The following is a 19,009-nucleotide window of genomic DNA, read 5'->3' as shown; positions in this document are numbered from 1 at the left end:
TCTGCATTTAAAAAGGCACACAACATAGGAAAAAGTACACAATCGATCTCTGAAAAATAATCATATGGATCTCCGGGCAGAAAAAGCAAGTCACATCAAGGAGGGATAATCAAACTGATTTTATACTTCAAATTCTGAAAATCCTGTGGGAAAAAGAGATAACCCGAGAATTTTATACCCTACTAAATTATCCTTTCACAGATAAAACTTCTTTAGGCATTTTCATGGATGCAAATACTTGGAATACAATACTGTCTTTAAAACCTACTAATAATGCAACCTAACTAATAGGTTGCATTATCTAATAGGTTGCATTATCAAAATAATCAAACAAAATAAAGAATTCAGAGAAATAGAAACCATGATAAAAGGACTAGAGCATTGATTTAAATACAGTGCCACACTAAACAACTGTGGAAATTATATAAATAAATGTCATGAACTGTGTCAAAAATCAGGAAGTAAAAGAAAAATGTGCTAGTTCTATTTCATAGGAAAAAATATATAAATTAGATCATGAAAACAGTTAACATTTGTGAGCATTTACTTCGTGCAAGGCACTATTTGAACATATCATCTCATTTTAATCCTCAAAACAACCTTTTGAAATGGATACTCTTATTAACCCTATTTCACAGATGAGAAAGGATGCAATTTCTAGGTCATGTAGAGGTTGCATGACCTTAGAGCAGAGGTTGGCAAAATAATGGCATGTGTGACAAATCTAGCCAGGGGCTGTTTTGTAAGCCCTGTGAGATAAGAATAGTGTTTACATTTTTAATAGGTTGTAAATAAATAAAAAAGAATATCCTCTTCTGTGCAATAAGGCAACATTGCCCGCAAAAAAAGAAAAAGAAAAAAATAAAGATATAATAATAAAAAAGAATATCCAACAGAGAGCACATATGGCCTGCAAAGCCTGTATGTTTTACTATCTGACTCTTATACATTAACAGGCAGCTGCTTACCCTCTACTTCCTTGTGCTACTGCAGCCAAGGGGGAAAAGGAACATCCTAGAGGACATGTGCCTGGGTCCCCGGATGACCCTGTGGAACAGAGCTGCCTTCCACCCCCTCACTCCTAAATTGTTGGACTTCTCTGTAGGAGAGAAATAAGCTTCTATTTTGTTTAAGCCACTATTATTTAGCCTCTGTTACAGCAGCCAAACCAAATTATAAATTGATAGAGCAGTCATTACAGAACTTATAATCTAAGGAAGAAGCTGCAAAACAGAAATCCAAGGCAAAAATGTTCCGGTTACACAGTATTTTAATTTTTGGAAAAGCCAATTTCTAAAAAGTAAAGGCCTTGTGAATAATCACCTCTGAGTAGTAGCCACATATATTTTCGGCACTGAAATCTTTTTTTTTTCTTTAATTATTTTAATTTCTTTTTTTTGTTTTTTTAATTTCTTTCTTGAACAGCATTCTAGCAGGCATTGAAATCTTGACTTACATAAGAAACAATCTTTAGAGAGATACAATATAATCTAAAATTAAATATTAAATGCTCTACCTATAGATGCCAAGAAAAAAAAAGACAAGAAAAAAATATTTAAGTATATTTTTAAATAAAAAAAGAGAAAAAAATATTAAATGCAAGAAATGACAGAGAACATTATTTTAAAATATTCTGAAGTTTAAAAATCTTCAGTCACTTAAAATAAAAATTAAAAATACACAATAGGCCAGGTGCGGTGGCTCACGCCTATAATCCTAGCACTCTGGGAGGCCAAGGCGGGAGGATCGCTCAAGGTCAGGAGTTAGAAACCAGCCTGAGCAAGAGCTAGACCCCATCTCTACTAAAAATAGAAAGAAATTAATTGGCCAACTAAAAATATATAGAAAAAATTAGCCGGGCATGGTGGCACATGCCTGTAGTCCCAGCTACTCAGGAGGCTGAGGCAGAAGGATTGCTTGAGCCCAGGAGTTTGAGGTTGCTGTGAGCTAGGCTGACGCCATGGCACTCTAGCCTGGGCAACAGAGTGAGACTCTGTCTCAAAAAAAAAAATAAAAAAAAAATATATACAATAAATAAAAATTGAAGAGTAAACTTGCTTTTTTATTCGATACTTAAAAAAAATTGTGGGTGAAAAAAAATGACATAAGACCTACCATCTCAACAAATTTCTAAATGTACTCTACACACACTGTTATATAGAAGATTGCTATAATTTTTTCATCTTGCATTACTGAAACTCTTTACTTACTGAACATCAACTCCCCATTTTCCCCTCCCTACTCAAATACTTCCTTGAAAATCAAAATCAATATTTCTACATGAACTATTTACAAAAGAATTTTCTAATGAGGAATAATACAAATAGAACAGAAATTATTTCAATGAATCAAAGTAACCCAAGGAAAAGCATAAAATCTTGAAGCTTTTTGGCTTAGGTAGGAAGAGCAAGAAATAAAACTGATTCACAAATCAGATGAGCTTGTATCTTAGTACGGTGGCAGCCCAGGCAGTCTTACAGAGGAAGAAGAATTCTTAGCAGATAGGGGTAGTTTTTTTTTTTTTTTTTTCTTTGTTGACAGTGTCAAAAAAAATAGGGGTTGTTTTGATTTGTTGCTGTGGTTGGAGGGGAGATGGAGGGTAATGTGTTTCTAAGGCCTTGAAAATAATCTGAAATTGATCTGTCTCCACCTCGATTCAGATTCAATGACACAGCATGGTCACCAAGCCTTGTGCAATGTTTATAACAAATCTGACGCCCTGCCAACTGACACACAGCCAAGGTTCAGAGGACGGACCAACCACGAGGCTCCAAAACCACCTGGCACTAAGTATCTTTCCCCATGAAGTAACTCCGATTACATTTTTAAAACTCAAATTACAAAAAATCCAAAAGCCAAGAGCAGGAAGAGAGGGTAAAATGGAAACACTCCTGTCCAGGTTACAGAACAACAAGACTACTTATCCAGTACACTCTGGGTTCAAATTTGAAGACTGCAAACACCTCGATTCCTTCCACATCTAATCATGAAATCTGCTGGTCCTGCTCTGTCCCCTGCTCGGTCAGCCCCACCCACCCTGTCCAAAGCGTGACCACCTGTCACCTCCACTGCTGCGGCGGCTCCTCACTGGGCCCCTGCAGCCACTCAAGGCTGCTGCCCACCCATTCTTCACCCTCAAGCCAGGGTCCGCTTTTAAAGTGAGGATCTTTTTATGTCACTCTCCTGCTTCAAACTCCTCAGTGACTTCCACGTCCCTCTGAATAAAGTCTAAAATTCTTAATACGGCCTACAAGCGTCACCTCCCCCTCCCAACTACAAATCTGGTCTCGGTTTACTTTTCCAATCCCACCCGCCACACCCCACACTCCTCTAACTCCCTCTACTCCAACCATATTGGTTTCATTTCTGTTTTAGGGACGTGACTACTTACATTCCCAGTCTCTGGCACAGTGCCTGGCACATAGTACAACGTCCTTTAATTAACGCAGGAATGAATGAACAAATATGAAAAGGCCTTTTCATTGGACCAAGGAGAAAAGTCTAGGGAAACAGTCAGGGGACATGGGAGCACGGTCTTGTGTCAACTCAAATTTTACAACTGGTAATTTTTTCTATTTTTAGAAGAGAAAGGGTCTCGCTCTTACTCAGGCTGGTCTTGAACTCCAGACCTCAAGCAAGCAATCATCCCACCTCGGCCTCCCAGAGTGCTAGGATTATAGGCGTGAGCCACCGCGCCCAGCCTGATTTCACTCCTTTTGGCTGTGTTATATATCCACTAGTGGGACTGTTAGATCACAGGGTAGCTCTATTTTTAATTTTTTTTTTTTTTTTTTTGAGATAGAGTCTCACTCTGTTGCCCAGGCTAGAGTGAGTGCCATGGCGTCAGCCTAGCTCACAGCAACCTCAAACTCCTGGGCTCAAGCAATCCTCCTGCCTCAGCCTCTCGAGTAGCTGAGACTACAGGCATGCGCCACCATGCCCGGCTAATTTTTTTCTATATGTATTACTTGGCCAATTAATTTCTTCCTATTTATAGTAGAGACGGGGTCTCGCTCTTGCTCAGGCTGGTTTCGAACTCCTGACCTCGAGCAATCCGCCCGCCTCGGCCTCCCAGAGTGCTAGGATTACAGGCGTGAGCCACCGCGCCCGGCCTCTATTTTTAATTTTTCAACGAACCTCCCTACTCTTTCCCCTAATGGCTTTATTAATATACATTCCCACCAAGAATGTATAAAGATTCCTTTTTTCCACACCCTCGATGACACTTGTCATTTTTTGACATTTTAATAACCATCCTAACAGGTGTAAGGTGATGACTTACTGTGGCTTTGATTGTGTTTCTCAGATGACTAGCAATGCTGAGTGCCTTTTCATACACCTGCTGGCCATTTCTATGTCTTCTTTGGAAAAATGCCTATTCAGGTCCTTTGCCCATTTTTTAATTGGATTATTTAAAAATTGGGGGTGAAGGCTGTTGAGTTGTAGGGGTTCCTTATATATTTAGGATATTAACTCCTTATTGGATATATGGTTTGCAAATATTTTCTCCCATGTCATGGGCTGCCTTTTCATTCTGTTGATTGCTTCCTTTGCTCTGGAGAAACTTTTAAGTTTTATGTAGTCCTACTTGTTTATTTTTCCTTTTGTTGTCTGTGCTTTTGGTGTCAAATCCAAAACACCACTGCCAAGAGCAATGCCGTGGCACTTTCCCCATGTGCTTTCTTCTAGGAGTTTTGCAGTTTTAGGTTCATTGTTTCCTGTTCATTTATAAGAAAGACCTTTCCTTTCTCCCTTCATGTATATCAGAATGGGTACATTACTATGACTTTTGTTGTTTTTGCTTAAATTGTCCCAAATTTGACTAGTGGTTAACTTTTCAAGTTGGTTCTTGTGTCCTTTGGACTGGTTCCCATTTTTGAGCACTTCTTAGACTTTAGACACCATAAGATGGTCCAAGTTCATTTTCTCCTTTCCCAGCCATTTTTCAAAGCAACTCTGATTTCTTTTGGTGAAGAGTGGTATTTTGAAACCAAGATCTGGGCACTGAGTGTGCTTGTTTATACTGAGATAAATACTGTTCTTTGACTTGCTAATTTGCTACTTAATTACTGCTCCATTTGTGTTCTCGCTCTGTGAAACCTCACATATGTGTTTTGTGTGTCTGTGTGTGTGTGTGTACAGATGGCCCCCAACTAACGATGGTTCAACTTAGGATTTTTGACTTTATGATGGTTTGAGAGCAATACAACCATTCTGTTTTCCACTTTCAGAATAGTACTCAATATAGTACATGAGATATTTGACGCTTTATTATAAAATAAGCATTCTTGATGATTTTGCCCAACTTAGGCTAATGTAAGTATTATGAGCATGTGTAAGGCAGGCTAGGCTAAGCTAGGATGTTCAGTAGATTAGGTGTGTTATATGTCTTTTTGACTTATAATATTTTCAACCTATGATGGACCTATCAGGACGTAGCCCCATTGTAAGTCAAGGAGCTTTACGGATCTTAAGTATTCTCACCACACACAAAAAAATAACTATGTGAGATGATGGATGTGTTATTTAATTTCATTGTGGAATCATTTTCGATATATATGTATATCAAAATATCATGTTGAAGGCCGGGCGCTGTGGCTCACGCCTGTAATCCTAGCTCTCTGGGAGGCCGAGGCGGGCGGATTGCTCAACGTCAGGAGTTCAAAACCAGCCTGAGCTAGAGCGAGACCCCGTCTCTACTATAAATAGAAAGAAATTAATTGGCCAACTGATATATATATATCAAAAAATTAGCTGGGCATGGTGGCGCATGCCTGTAGTCCCAGCTACTCGGGAGGCTGAGGCAGAAGGATCACTCGAGCCCAGGAGTTTGAGGTTGCTGTGAGCTAGGCTGACGCCACGGCACTCACTCTAGCCTGGGCAACAAAGCGAGACTCTGTCTCAAAAAAAAAAAAAAAAAAAAAAAAAAAAAAAAAAAAAAAAAAAAAAAAAAAAAAAAAAAAAAAAAAAAAAAAAAAGCCGGGCGCGGTGGCTCACGCCTGTAATCCTAGCACTCTGGGAGGCTGAGGCGGGCGGATTGCTCGAGGTCAGGAGTTCGAAACCAGCCTGAGCAAGAGCGAGACCCCGTCTCTACTATAAATAGAAAGAAATTAATTGGCCAACTAATATATATATAAAATTAGCCGGGCATGGTGGCGCATGCCTGTAGTCCCAGCTACTTGGGAGGCTGAGGCAGCAGGATTGCTTGAGCCAGGAGTTTGAGGTTGCTGTGAGCTAGGCTGACGCCACGGCACTCACTCTAGCCTGGGCAACAAGCGAGACTCTGTCTCAAAAAAAAAAAAAAAAAAAAAAAAAAAAAATATCATGTTGAACATTTTGGATATGTACAATTTTTACTTGTCAAATATATTTAATAAAGCTGGAAGGGAAAGGCAGTGAAGAAAACAGAAAGGTATTATGGGAAACAGGTTATTAACACAATCTGTATTATCTACCTACAAGATATTATTATAACGTACAAGGGAAAAATAGTAACTTACAGTAGAAAACTGACAGACATCGCCTCATTCAAGTGATCAAAGTTACCACCACCAGTAATGAATCAAATTATCATTGTGCTGATGGCATGTACTAAGAACATAACATTACTTCCGTGACAGTCCTGTCAAAAATACATGACCTGAATCTAATCAAGAGAAAACATCAGACAAGTCCAAACTGAGAGGCATTCTACTAAATAATTGGCCTGAACCCTTCAAAAAGGTCCAGTTCATGAGACAGAAAGGATGACTGAGAAACTGTCCCAGATCAGAGACTAAAGATACATGACAACTAAATGAACTGTGTGACCCTAGGCCACACGAAGGATATTGGTAGGACAAACTGGCAAAATCTGAAGTTTGAACTTAGTCTGAAGGTTAGATGATAGTATTATATCAGTGTTAATTTCCTGATTTTGATCATTGTACTATTGGTTATGTAAGAGAATGTCCTTATTTTTAGAAAGTACACATTTTCCAAACATTTAGAGGCAGAGGGGCATAAATGTTTGCAACTAACATTTCGTTTGAAAAATTTACAGAAATATGGCTGGGCATAGTGGCTCATGCCTGTATTCCTGGCACTCTGGGAGGCAGGAGGCACTTTCTGAGGCAAGAGGATTGCTTAAGTTTAGGAGTTCCAGACCAGCTTGAGAAAGAGCGAGACCCCATCTCTACTAAAAACAGAAAAAATTAGGCAGGCATGGTGGCATGCACCTGTAATCCCAGCTACTCGGGAGGCTGAGGCAGGAGGATCACTTGAGCCCAGGAGTTTGAGGTCGCAGTGAGCTAGGCTGACGTCACTGCACTCTAGCCCTGGCGACAGAGTGAGATTCCATCTCAAAAAAGAAAAAGTACACACACACACAAACACACACACACACACATACATGTAATTATTTTAAACAGAGAGAATAAACGGATAAGTTAGGTGTGTTAAAATGTTAACAGTCAGGAAAGCTGGGTAAAGGAAATCCCATGCACTGCTTCTGCAAATAAAAATTGGTTTTTTTACTACTGTAAATGGAAGTTAACAGAAAAGTCTACCTCCAAGTAGCCGGCAGAGTGTGAGAACTGTTTATAACACTTGAGAATTTTCTCGATCTTGCTTTGTCTGCACTTTATCCTGCATTCCCACATCTGATTCTGTATTTCTCTTCTTCCTTTCCCACGGCTCTTCACCCCTGTCATTTATTTATTTTTTGCTGATCTGTCTTTAGCAAATTCTTTTACTCCCAAACGTCCTCAGTGCTTCATAATTTTGGACATGACTATATTACAAAATGATCAATTATCCCAAATGAATTTTGTCCTTTGGCCTAATTTACAAATCAGGTGGGTTTCAGGTTTTTTGTTTTATGTGGAGATTAATGCTTAATATTTTTAAGTCTGCCACCTAAACCTTCTACTAAATGAAAGTGCTTCTTACTTTCCTGACTGATTCAAACCATACGATGCAGAAAACTAGACGTTACAGGATATCATTTTTGCAAATAAATAATCTAAGCCTGCACGATTTTAAAACTTCAAAAGTCTATACCCCAAACAGCAGCCAATATGCTCCCTAGCACCTATCAGCACCAAAAGTACTGGCTGAATGAATGAATGAATGCAAACATTCTTGGGGTTGGATTTCAGGACATTCATTTTTCTATATTCTGTAACATTTAAATTATTAAGGAGCATAGTTTGCTTTCATCCCCTGCTTCTCCCCACCCCAAAAAGGCAGCAATAAAGATTTTTTTTGAAGTGGTTCCTAAATCCAAGCTACAACCTCAGAGTTAACGTCAGAGAGACCCTACAGCAATGAGAAAATGTAAAGTGCTATAAAAGCTGTGGAAGGAGGGTCCCTAAATTCTCTAAAATAAGGATAAAAACTAGCTGGGCATGGTGGCTCACGCCTGTAATCCTAGCACTCTGGGAGGCCGAGGCGGGTGGATCATTTGAGCTAAGGAGTTCGAGACCAACCTGAGTAAGAGTGAGATGCCATCTCTACTGAAAACATAGAAAGAAATTAGCTGGACAACTAAAAAAGATATCTATAAAAAAAAATTAGCCGGGCATGATGGCACATGCCTGTAGTCCCAGCTACTCGGGAGGCTGAGGCAGGAGGATTGCTTGAGCCCAGGAGTTTGAGGTTGCTGTGAGCTAGGCTGATGCCACAGCACTCTAGCCCAGGCAACAGAGTGAGACACTGTCTCAAAAAAAAAAAAAAAAAGGTAGGAAAAAGTAGGATAAAATTTCTAAATGAAATAAAGAGAGCTTTTTTTCCCCTAGCTGTTGCAAGCAGGGCTACATCATGTGTTTTAAAATATCCCTGAACATTTTCCAACTTGTAGCAACTGTGCTATGTTCACTTTGTATTTATTAGGCGTCCTTCCCTTTGGGCAACTGTTTGCTACATTATCCCCGGCCCAAACTGAGTCTAATGGCAGATATGCATACAAAATAACCTATAGTAACCATCTAAATATTTCATAGCACCTAAAATAATACAAATTCAGATTTAAAGCACTAACATTCAAAACTGGTATCTTGTTAATTATTTGACCTTGCATTTCTATACATATACTGTTTCTGAAGATGTTTTTGCACAATGAAACAAAAGCATTGTGTGAGCTGAGATCCTCCTGAACTCATTAGCAGGCACCTTGCTTTAGCTAACCGAACTTTGATAATGTGCTGCTATTCTGCTAGGCTAAAAATCTTTCAAATAGGTGGCAGGTCCCATTTTGAAAAGAGCTTAGTTCCCACTTTGAGAAGCTGAGTTCTCTGGAAGGGAAGGAACAAGGCAGGCAAACGTCACCCATGTTTAGACACGAACACACACACACACACACACACACACACACCCTGCCTGTAGTACAGCTATAGGGTTGGGGGGGAGAGACACGCACAGCCCCCAAAAGAGCAGCTCCCCCTCATTTCCCTCATCTCAGCATATTCCTAATTAACCCAGCTTTGTGTCCGTTATGAATAGCTTCAGATGGAAAGGCTCCGATTCCACATTCTTCTTCATTATGCACAGCTTATTAAAACTGAAATTTCTCTGTTTCCAACTCAACCAAATTAGGGGTTCAAACTGCCATGTGCTATTAAGAGCGAGGCATTCATTTTAAGAAAGGGAAGCAGGATAAACATGGCCCGGATCAAAGCTGGACCAGGCTGGAAACTTCAAGGCCTTGAGTTCTAAGCTTGCTCTGGGAGCCTGGGAACGTCATAACCTTTCTGCGTGGCAGTCCCTCGACCTGGCAGGCCAGGACGATGGCATGGTGCCCCACCCTAAGCTCCTCCGGACTGAAAATTCATAGCTATGAAGAAGGGAATAACGACCAGTTTCCAGAGGGGCTCCTTTAGTTGGGAACTCGTTTCCCATTCCCAAATAAAAACGGCTGTATATCAGAGCCCGTCCTCCTGCTCAAAAGGAGGGCATATATCCAAGAGGCCTAGAAAGAAAATGAAAATCCAAGTGTCCGCCCCCCCAGGCTGATACCTGCTCTTCTTCGATCCTGCGCTGTAGTGTTTCAATATAATGCTGGACGGCCATATAGATGAATCGGTACTGTGCTTCTGTCTGGACCATCCCTGACCTCTGAGACCGCACCATCTGGATGGTTTTGGGAACGTCGATGTCGCAGTCAACACCTACAGAGCAAACACCACAAAGAATCAGGAGAAACTGCACGGCCAAGAGGAAGTTATTTAAAATTACATTGTTTTAGGCCAGGCGCGGTGGCTCACACCTGTAATCCTAGCTCTCTGGGAGGCCGAGGTGGGCGGATTGCTCAAGCTCAGGAGTTCGAAACCAGCCTGAGCAAGAGCGAGACCCCGGCTCTACTATAAATAGAAAGAAATTAATTGGCCAACTAATATATATACAAAAAATTAGCCGGGCATGGTGGCGAATGCCTGTAGTCCCAGCTACTTGGGAGGCTGAGGCAGGAGGATTGCTTGAGCCAGGAGTTTGAGGTTGCTGTGAGCTAGGCTGACACCACGGCACTCACTATAGCCTGGGCAACAAAGCAAGACTCTGTCTCAAAAAAAAAAAAAAAAAATTAAAAAAAATTACATTGTTTTGCTTTAGAAGCAGGGTCTCTCTACGTTGTCCAGGCTGGACTTGAACTTCTGGGCTCCAGGGATCCTCCCGCCTCAGCCTCCCAAGTAGATGAGACTACAGGCATGTGCTACTACGCCTGGTGAAATGCACAATTTTTAGTAGACTTGGAGATAAAGCTGGTTTAGTCTTTGCTGTTTTAACTGAACGTGTCCCAACAGCTACAGCACTGAACTTCCGACCAATACCAGTGATCCCAGATCACGTGATAAAGTGTGGGAGGTGGGGATCCCCACTTTCTAGCAGCACGAGGCTAAGAGGCTAGGTAGAGATCGCTACTACCTGTGACACAAAAGGCCAGAGCCGTGGGGTCCACACCTCCTAGACTTCATTTTGTACCAAAAGCTCAAACTGCATCACTTCTGTTCCCAGGCAGACATATTAAAGTCTTCAGCCCAGATTTTTATTCTTCTCTTCCCTCAGCTCTGTCAGTAGCTCTTTCCTTCCAGAAACTCAAAACAGGAACTGCAGCTTCTTGCCCTTCAAATGACCTACCTTTCTCTCTGATGATGTCAATAAGGATATCAATCACAATGAATGTCCCTGTCCGGCCAATTCCAGCACTGTAGGAAGAGGGACAAAAAAAAAAACACAGACAACAGAGTCATTCATGGGGGGTTTCCTACTCAAAACCACGCTATTAATATTAATAGAAACAATGTCTGCTTATTTGTAAGATCGTCTATTTATGTCTGAAAATATGTTGGCAAAGGGCATAGGGCTTTGGAGTCAGCCCAGCCTGCTCTCGGAGCCCAGCTTCCCCACTACAATGTGCCTGATGCGAGTCCCTTAACCTCTCGGACCCTCAGTTTCCTCATCTGTGAAATGGGGGCAGCAGCACATACCTCATAGAAAGTATTGTGAGGATCAAATGTGAATGATGTATGAAAAACACTTTGCTCAGAGGCTGGCACAAAGCTAGTGCTCAGAAAATGGTGTTTTTTTTTTTAAACTGGGACAAATAAGAAGTTTCACCTATATCCTCTTGCCCAACAAAAGAATGAGATTTAGGGAACCACACTTTCCCCGGTGTGATCATGAAGCCCAAACTTGAGCATCAACAGTCCACACACTCTGGTGTAGAGTCCACAGCTTCCATCCAAGGCTTTGGTGGGAAGCAGGCAGACCCTTGGGAAGCAAACAAGTGTAGTGGCAGGAGAAAAAATAGATCTTAATTACACGGTAGAAGAGAAGAGAATCACAGCCAAAGAGATGAATCCTAGATTACTATATTAAAAAAGAAAACCAAGCAAAAAACGACTAGGCTAAGGGATCTTTGAGAATAAGGTATGTGTCCACCCCACCCCACCCCCACCACCCTGACACCTGGCAGCCCTGCAGGGCCTATGAGAAATATACTTTGGGGCCAAAATGTCCCTTAATGTAGTTTGCCCATACCTCGAATAGATACTAAGTTTTCCCTACAGTTAAAGGGCTGGGGGTGGGTAGGTGAAAGCAAGCCGTGGGTGCTAGGAGACGGGGACAGGCTGTGGCCTGGAGAGGCGGCAGGGGCTGTCACCTGCAGTGCACTACGACTGGCCCCGCATCCATGATGCCCTCCTGCTTGTGGTGGACCTCCTCCAAGAAGTCCAGCACGCCCCCGGGGTCACTGGGCACTCCGTGGTCCGGCCAGGTCCGAAAGTGGTACTGCCAGACGGTTCTCTCCGTATTCCCCTGGAGTAGAGCCAAGAAAAACCAGAAAAGAATTAAATAAATCAAGGGGTTGAGGGATGACCCGGTTCCAAGTTCACCTACACCCTGCGAGAGCCAATGGAGCTGGGAGGCAGGGCCTCCGTCATGAGAAGCGAGATGCCTAGTACGACAGTTCGTCCCGGGCCAACTCTCTGAATCACCAACAGCAGGGAATGCCACGGTCCCTCCTCATCTATGTGCCATTCAGCTCTGCAAGCAACTGAGGACTGAGGGACTCGGGTCTCTCCTCCCAGCAGAGAAGGAAACAGACATTTGTTCCTGTTTATCATCCTTTTATATCCAACCCTCCCCACCAAACACACACACACACTTTTATTAGAGTATCATCGTATTTTTAACTTCTGTTGAATGCAAAGTAGAGAAGACAGGCTTTGCCATCAGATGGCTGGATGCAGGCTTAATTCCCAGGCATTCACACTGTGGCCCCTGGACATCTCTAAGCCTCAATTTCTTCATTTCCAAGTGGGAACAATGACCTCCGTCTCACAATACCATTGCAAGGATGCAGTGAGCTCACTGAAACACACACAGCCACGGCCCAGCACACACTCAGAGACTCAGCGCATGGTGGCTATTGTGAAGAGGATGATCATAAAGATCAACAATGGCACCAAGACCACAGAAGACCCAAAAGCATCATGTTTCTGGATCTCTCCAGATTAGGTAATTATAGCAGCACTATTCAATGCTACATCTTCTTCCCTATATCTGGAGACAATCCAAGCTAAGTGACATTTTTAAAAGGGATTTAAAAAGACATTTTAGGCCGGGCGCTGTGGCTCACGCCTATAATCCTAGCTCTTGGGAGGCCGAGGCGGGCGGATTGCTCAAGGTCAGGAGTTCAAAACCAGCCTGAGCAAGAGCGAGACCCCGTCTCTACTATAAAAATAAAAAGAAATTAATTGGCCAACTGATATATATATAAAAAATTAGCCGGGCATGGTGGCACATGCCTGTAGTCCCAGCTACTCGGGAGGCTGAGGCAGGAGGATCGCTTGAGCCCAGGAGTTTGAGGTTGCTGTGAGCTAGGCTGACGCCACGGCACTCACTCTAGCCTGGACAACAAAGCGAGACTCTGTCTCAAAAAAAAAAAAAAAAAAAAAAAAAAGACATTTTAAAGCAAGAGAGAGAGAGGGTAACTATACCAGCGTCCACCACCTTGAATTGAATGCATTTAATTTGCCAATGTCATGAAAAAAATTGCCTTGATGTTACCGAGTGACCTAAAAATCAGGCGGCTACATGGGTCACAGGAAGGACAGTCAGGGAACGAGAGACCCACCCCAGTCTTAGGGCACATCCGTGCCTCTCCTCCTCGGCAATGGCCAATGGGACCCCTGCCCCGGCTTCTCCCGGGGAGGTCAGGAGGCTTAAGTGAGATCATGTGACAGCACTTTAGAAATGATGTGATGCTAAGCAAAAAGGAGGTCATATTTTATTAGCAATTCAGGAGAAATGATGAGTCCGCTGCCACACCCGTGTCAGGGTCTGAAACACAAAGCCATACACAAAGCCGATGTCGCCCATACCTGCTACTCAACATATCTGGTAGTGAGACAGACAATTTATCACTTAATCTGAAGAAAAATCTAACCGCTACTCAGAAGCCCCTGATAATGAGAAGACGGGCACTTTATCACCAAGCTGAAGACAGGCCTATCTGAGTCTTTGCCCAGTGTCCTCTAAATCTCGCTCTATTTCTACACGACAGCCACCTTGTTCCAGCTGCTCTCACCGTCTCTGCGACAGGCTCAGCCTCCCCCACCCCACCCCGCCCCGCCGACATCAGAAACCTAAACAGCCACCCTGGGCCACCGCCGGTCACTCCGGTCCCCTGACCACCTCGTGGAGCCCCTCAGACACTGGGCGCTCACCCCAATTTCCACCTGCCTCCTCTGCTCCCTGCTCCCTCTCATCCAGCCAGAGGGCCACGTCCTGTGGTGACAACTGCTACTGCTCTCCACCACACGCCGCCACTGCGACCTTCCCCCCCGTCCACTGTACCAGCGGGCACAGCCCCGGGCCTAGACAAACCGCCTACTTTCTGTCATGTGCCCAAGGAGCAGAGTGTCCTTGGAGAACAATCAGATGATTGATGTCACTAAATGTTCACGTTCACCACTCACCTGGGTGCTCAGCACTGCCCAGAAACGTCTGGATTTCTCGCCCTCCTACACTATTACTATTTCACACTTCTCCTTCCTCAAAGAGTCTGTCTTCTTATGTCCTTCAACTGCCAACTGAAGGCCGTGCCTCACGCCTCCGAGAAGATGGAGAAATCCATCCTATCAGCCCACCTACCAGCATCTGCGGCCACCTTCTCCTCTCGCCCTCCTGTTGCCTCAGAAGAAATGTCCCTCCATTTTCTAAAATCGATCTGTCCACGACCTTACGTTCCATCTCCCCTCCTCGTCCGACCTCCACCCCTGCCTCCCTGACTTCTCTACTTTGCTGAGCCATCTCAGGCTTTATGTGTTCACAGGAAGATTCCTGGTCCTCCCTCCATCCTCAAATCCACCACCGTCCACCCCACTTCTCAAGCTAGAACGCCACTGGTCATCCTGAACGCCACCCTTGCCCTGTGTGCATTCCATCGTCAAACCTGTGCACGCTCGCCTCCACGGTGACCTCCACAGTGACCTCCATGGTGACCTCCGTGTGGGCCTCTTCTTTCCAGCACCCCTGCCAGTGACTTAGTTCAAGCCCTCTCATCTTTAGTGACGTCCCCTAAACCAGTCCTCATCCCTGGACCCCCTCTCCAATCTCTACAGCCAACTGTGGCTGCCTGCTGCATTTAGGGTCAACCCCAACCTCCTGTCCTGACTCAGACACTTTGTTCCTTATGCCTTAAAAACCTCCCTCCCCCTCTGGCTTAGCCCCAAGAGCCAAACTGTCCCCACGCCCTGCAGACTCTGCCTCCAGGCGCCCCTCACCTCCACTACTTCTCTTCCTATTCGCTCTGACGCTTTACTCAGAATATTCCCTTCCCAAGGAAGGAATAAGAAGTACAGCAAACAAGGACGACTGCTGAAGTCTCTGGATACGTGGAGAGGAGGCATCAACCTGGACCCCGGGTTCCATGCAGATTGACAGATAAAGTTCAGATTCCTTAACCTGATAGTTGAGACCTCCCTTCACTCTTTGAAGGATGATCTTTAAAAAAAAAAGACAGATTCTTCCCACTTGGCCCCAATCTCTCTCTACCCATTTATTCCCTCAATTCCCCACTTAACCTCTGTTCCCCGAAATCCTATTTTCCTACGGTTTGAACTTCGGTACCAGAGCTCAACCAGCATCTGCACCCGGGAAGCCCTCTCCCCGCCGTCTCCTTCCATAGAAACCTGACCCCTAGAGGCCCAGTTTCCAAGAAGGCCTCCCGGGTGCCCCAGCCAGAAGGGAGCCCCACCCTTTGCTGTACCAGGCACTTTAGGCACGTGCTGCAGCCTGAATCTGCTCCGGAGCATAACTATTTGCATACATGGCTTCTTGCGGCTATGTGATTGTAATTCCATGAGGGCAGAGGCAGTTTCCTTCATCTTTGTCTTCCCAAAAGAATTTGAATAAGTAAGCCCCTCTAAACATGAAATTAAAATTAATCTAGGCCAGGCACAGTGGCTCACGCCTGTAATCCTAGCACTCTGGGAGGCCGAGGCGGGAGGATCACTTGAGGTCAGGAGTTTGAGCTATGAGGATGCCACTGCATTCTAACCAGGGTGACAAAGTGAGACATGGAAAAAAAAAAAAAAAAAATCCACATCTAATCCTATTTTGTATTGTAAAGTTAGTCACTCCAGAACCAATCTTGAACTATGTGCAGTTAAGCCGATCTAATGCATGGAATTTGATCACAAATAGGCCTCAGGACCTTTGCACTTACTGCAATACTCTTCTCTCAACCTGGATGTCCTCCACCTTCAGGTCTCAGCTCAGGTGTCACCCCCTCAGAGACCCTCCCTATTTACTCCATCTCGAGTACCTAGTCACGCTCAAACACACTACCCTGTGGCCTTTATAGACCAAGCACAATCAGAAAGCTGTGTTGGTTATTTACTTTGAAATCTTTCACCTCCCTAGGCTTGGTGAGGGCAGAGACTGCACCTGCCTTGTTCACATCTAGTGCCTGAACCGTACCTGGCGCGTAGAAGGCAACCAAGAAATACGGCTACTGAAGCAATGAGTGAACAAATGCATGAATACTCATAACCATGAGTGACTGCACGACTCTGAATGACTGCATACCATAAACAGTTACCAACGTCTCTAAAATACGACAATATACTTACTTGTCCAACCTTGGAAAGTTTAAGTTCTCTTAACGTATAGTCATGGGCGGCACTTTCTTTGACGTTCCTAACGCGCATGACCCCATATTCTTTCAGGGAATACTCATCTGGCCAGTATTTGACACATTTACTCTGGAAGGGATTAGAGAAAAGACAGTTAGTCTCTGTGGATTCTGAAATAAAACCTAAACCAGCAGCAAACAAATGTTCAAGTCTCGCTTCATGACCGCTAACGTGGAAAACGGCCTGCCGAGCATCTTAGCATCTGTTAGGTTTTCAAAGAAAAGGAGAGAAGAGTTCTCAAAATAAGAAAAGCAGGTGCTCGGAAGAAGTGGGATGAGAAAGGCAGCTTGTGTGGAGTTGTCTGACCCAACCACCTGGCAAAACAGTCAGTGTTTGTTTATTTAACTCTAAAGAATCAAAGATGCAAAGGGATGGGAAGAGACCCATTTGGGAGTGCAGTCTAGCAACCGCTGAGTTTTGAACTCTAGAGCTCTGCCAGTCACCCTATAGCAAAGGCAAGCCCAGGCTCTGGAGGGGGACGGGCTGCCCGCTGAGCCAGACTGTCTGCTTTCCTTCCCGGCAGCGTGGGAGGGCTCTGTGCCTTATCTAACCTAAGTGTGAATAACTCTATGGCAGAGAGGCAGCCCATGGCGTTTGAAACCAGCTGCTTTTTCTATATCCAGCCCCATCTGATACCTACTCTACACGTCACTTTCCCTTAACTGGATGCCTGGGGACGCCAAGCCTGCAATAGCTGCTGACTTCAAGAGCAGGCGGATTGAAAAATAAGGCACCGAGAAAATCATTCCTGCTGCCAAAAAGGAAGCTATTTCGCTCAATAAGAGATGAGTCTGCATCTATGCGGTGATGTGTCCTGGGCAGAGAAGGCTTTTGTGTTTGCTTGTTTTCTAGACGCAGTCACCCACACCACTCCCTTTCTTGGTTTTCACCAAAACACAAATATCAACAAGAGAAACTTATCTTGTATGTTAAGAGGACAGAGAAATTTACAGTTATAAAATTGGAAATACGAGAGCAGTCGTACACATCACCATAGTCATGAGTCACTGAAAGAAAGAAAAAAGCATGGTAGGAGGAAAGTTCAGAAGGATGTGGCCTTCATTTCTTATTATTCTGAATTCAGCTTTCCCTCTAGTATCTTGTACATCCAAACACCTCTCTGACAGATCTGATACAATTTTTAGTTTCCCCAAAAAACACTTCTAATAGAGGCTGCACCCAATGCTGTCACTGGCCAATCAATGCTGCGGAGTGTTCCGACTCACTACAGAGAACTCACCAGAGAACACAAAATTAAATCATGACTCCAAAAAGGACATTTTTGCTGACTTTAAACATCTGCAAACTGCTGCGGCCTCCCCCCCACCCCGCCCCAGTTTTCCAAACTCTCAGGTGAACCTTGGCAAACAAACTCTAAAATGTGAGAATTAAGGCCGGGCGCTGTGGCTCACGCCTGTAATCCTAGCTCTTGGGAGGCCGAGGCGGGCGGATTGCTCAAGGTCAGGAGTTCAAAACCAGCCTGAGCAAGAGCGAGACCCCGTCTCTACTATAAATAGAAAGAAATTAATTGGCCAACTGATATATATATAAAAAAATTAGCCGGGCATGGTGGCGCATGCCTGTAGTCCCAGCTACTCGGGAGGCTGAGGCAGGAGGATCGCTTGAGCCCAGGAGTTTGAGGTTGCTGTGAGCTAGGCTGACGCCACGGCACTCACTCTAGCCTGGACAACAAAGTGAGACTCTGTCTCAAAAAAAAAAAAATAAAAAAAATAAAATAAAATAAAATGTGAGAATTAATATGTTATCTTTTAAAATAAAGCCCGGGAGTCCAGGTGGAGTCCACAGTCTGTTTTTTCTTCTGTGCACTGGACAACCAAGAGTAGGTTGTCAGGCCTATGGAGAGAGTAAAAGCCCATAATGTCATCCCCAAGCGAAGAGGAAGAATGGGGAAGCAGGCAGGGACTGGGATGAGGCAGTAAGAGGTGGAATAAGCGATTCGGCCCAACGCCTATCTGCCCTAGGAGCTTCCGGCAGCTCTTCTGAAAGGGACTGTCACTGATTCCTCTGAAGCAACACAGGACACCTCACTTCACAGTCCCCAAGTCCTCTGAGAACAGGTGACCTTCTACAGTCACAATCAGGCACTAAGCTGAATGAAGGGCTTCAGTCTTCCTATCCACGTTTGGGCACGTAACACTAGCCTGAAGCAGAAACTACAAAGACGTTTTAATTGGTTCATTAATTCAAGAACACCTAATGTTACTGCAGGCAGCTGCTAAAGGAAACCTTTGTTTCACAATGACCAGATCTGGCCTCAAAGGTATTTGAAAGCGTACCACCTAGGAGTACAACAATGAAAGTCTTACAAAAATCAT

General features: G+C 44.0%; 1 protein-coding gene across 3 annotated transcripts in view; it reads right to left on the bottom strand.

The window, feature by feature from the left end:
* PTPN11 (protein tyrosine phosphatase non-receptor type 11) overlaps positions 1-19,009 on the bottom strand; it is an 86,080-nt gene that overhangs the window by 8,652 nt on the left and 58,419 nt on the right. For 2 of the 3 annotated variants that reach the window (XM_012778360.3, XM_075996584.1), the window contains exons 10-13: positions 16,611-16,742; positions 12,134-12,288; positions 11,110-11,177; positions 9,994-10,145 (exon numbers count right to left, since the gene is read on the bottom strand). In XM_012778360.3, the coding sequence (XP_012633814.1) occupies positions 9,994-10,145; positions 11,110-11,177; positions 12,134-12,288; positions 16,611-16,742 (507 nt within the window). The remainder of the gene's footprint in view (positions 1-9,993; positions 10,146-11,109; positions 11,178-12,133; positions 12,289-16,610; positions 16,743-19,009) is intronic. The other variant, XM_075996585.1, reaches the window with a different exon arrangement.

The sequence above is a fragment of the Microcebus murinus genome, chromosome 22 (assembly GCF_040939455.1).
Source record: "Microcebus murinus isolate Inina chromosome 22, M.murinus_Inina_mat1.0, whole genome shotgun sequence".
Lineage (NCBI taxonomy): Eukaryota > Metazoa > Chordata > Mammalia > Primates > Cheirogaleidae > Microcebus > Microcebus murinus.
The sequence above is the reverse complement of the archived record's forward strand: the minus strand, read 5'-3'. Positions and strand labels throughout refer to the sequence as shown.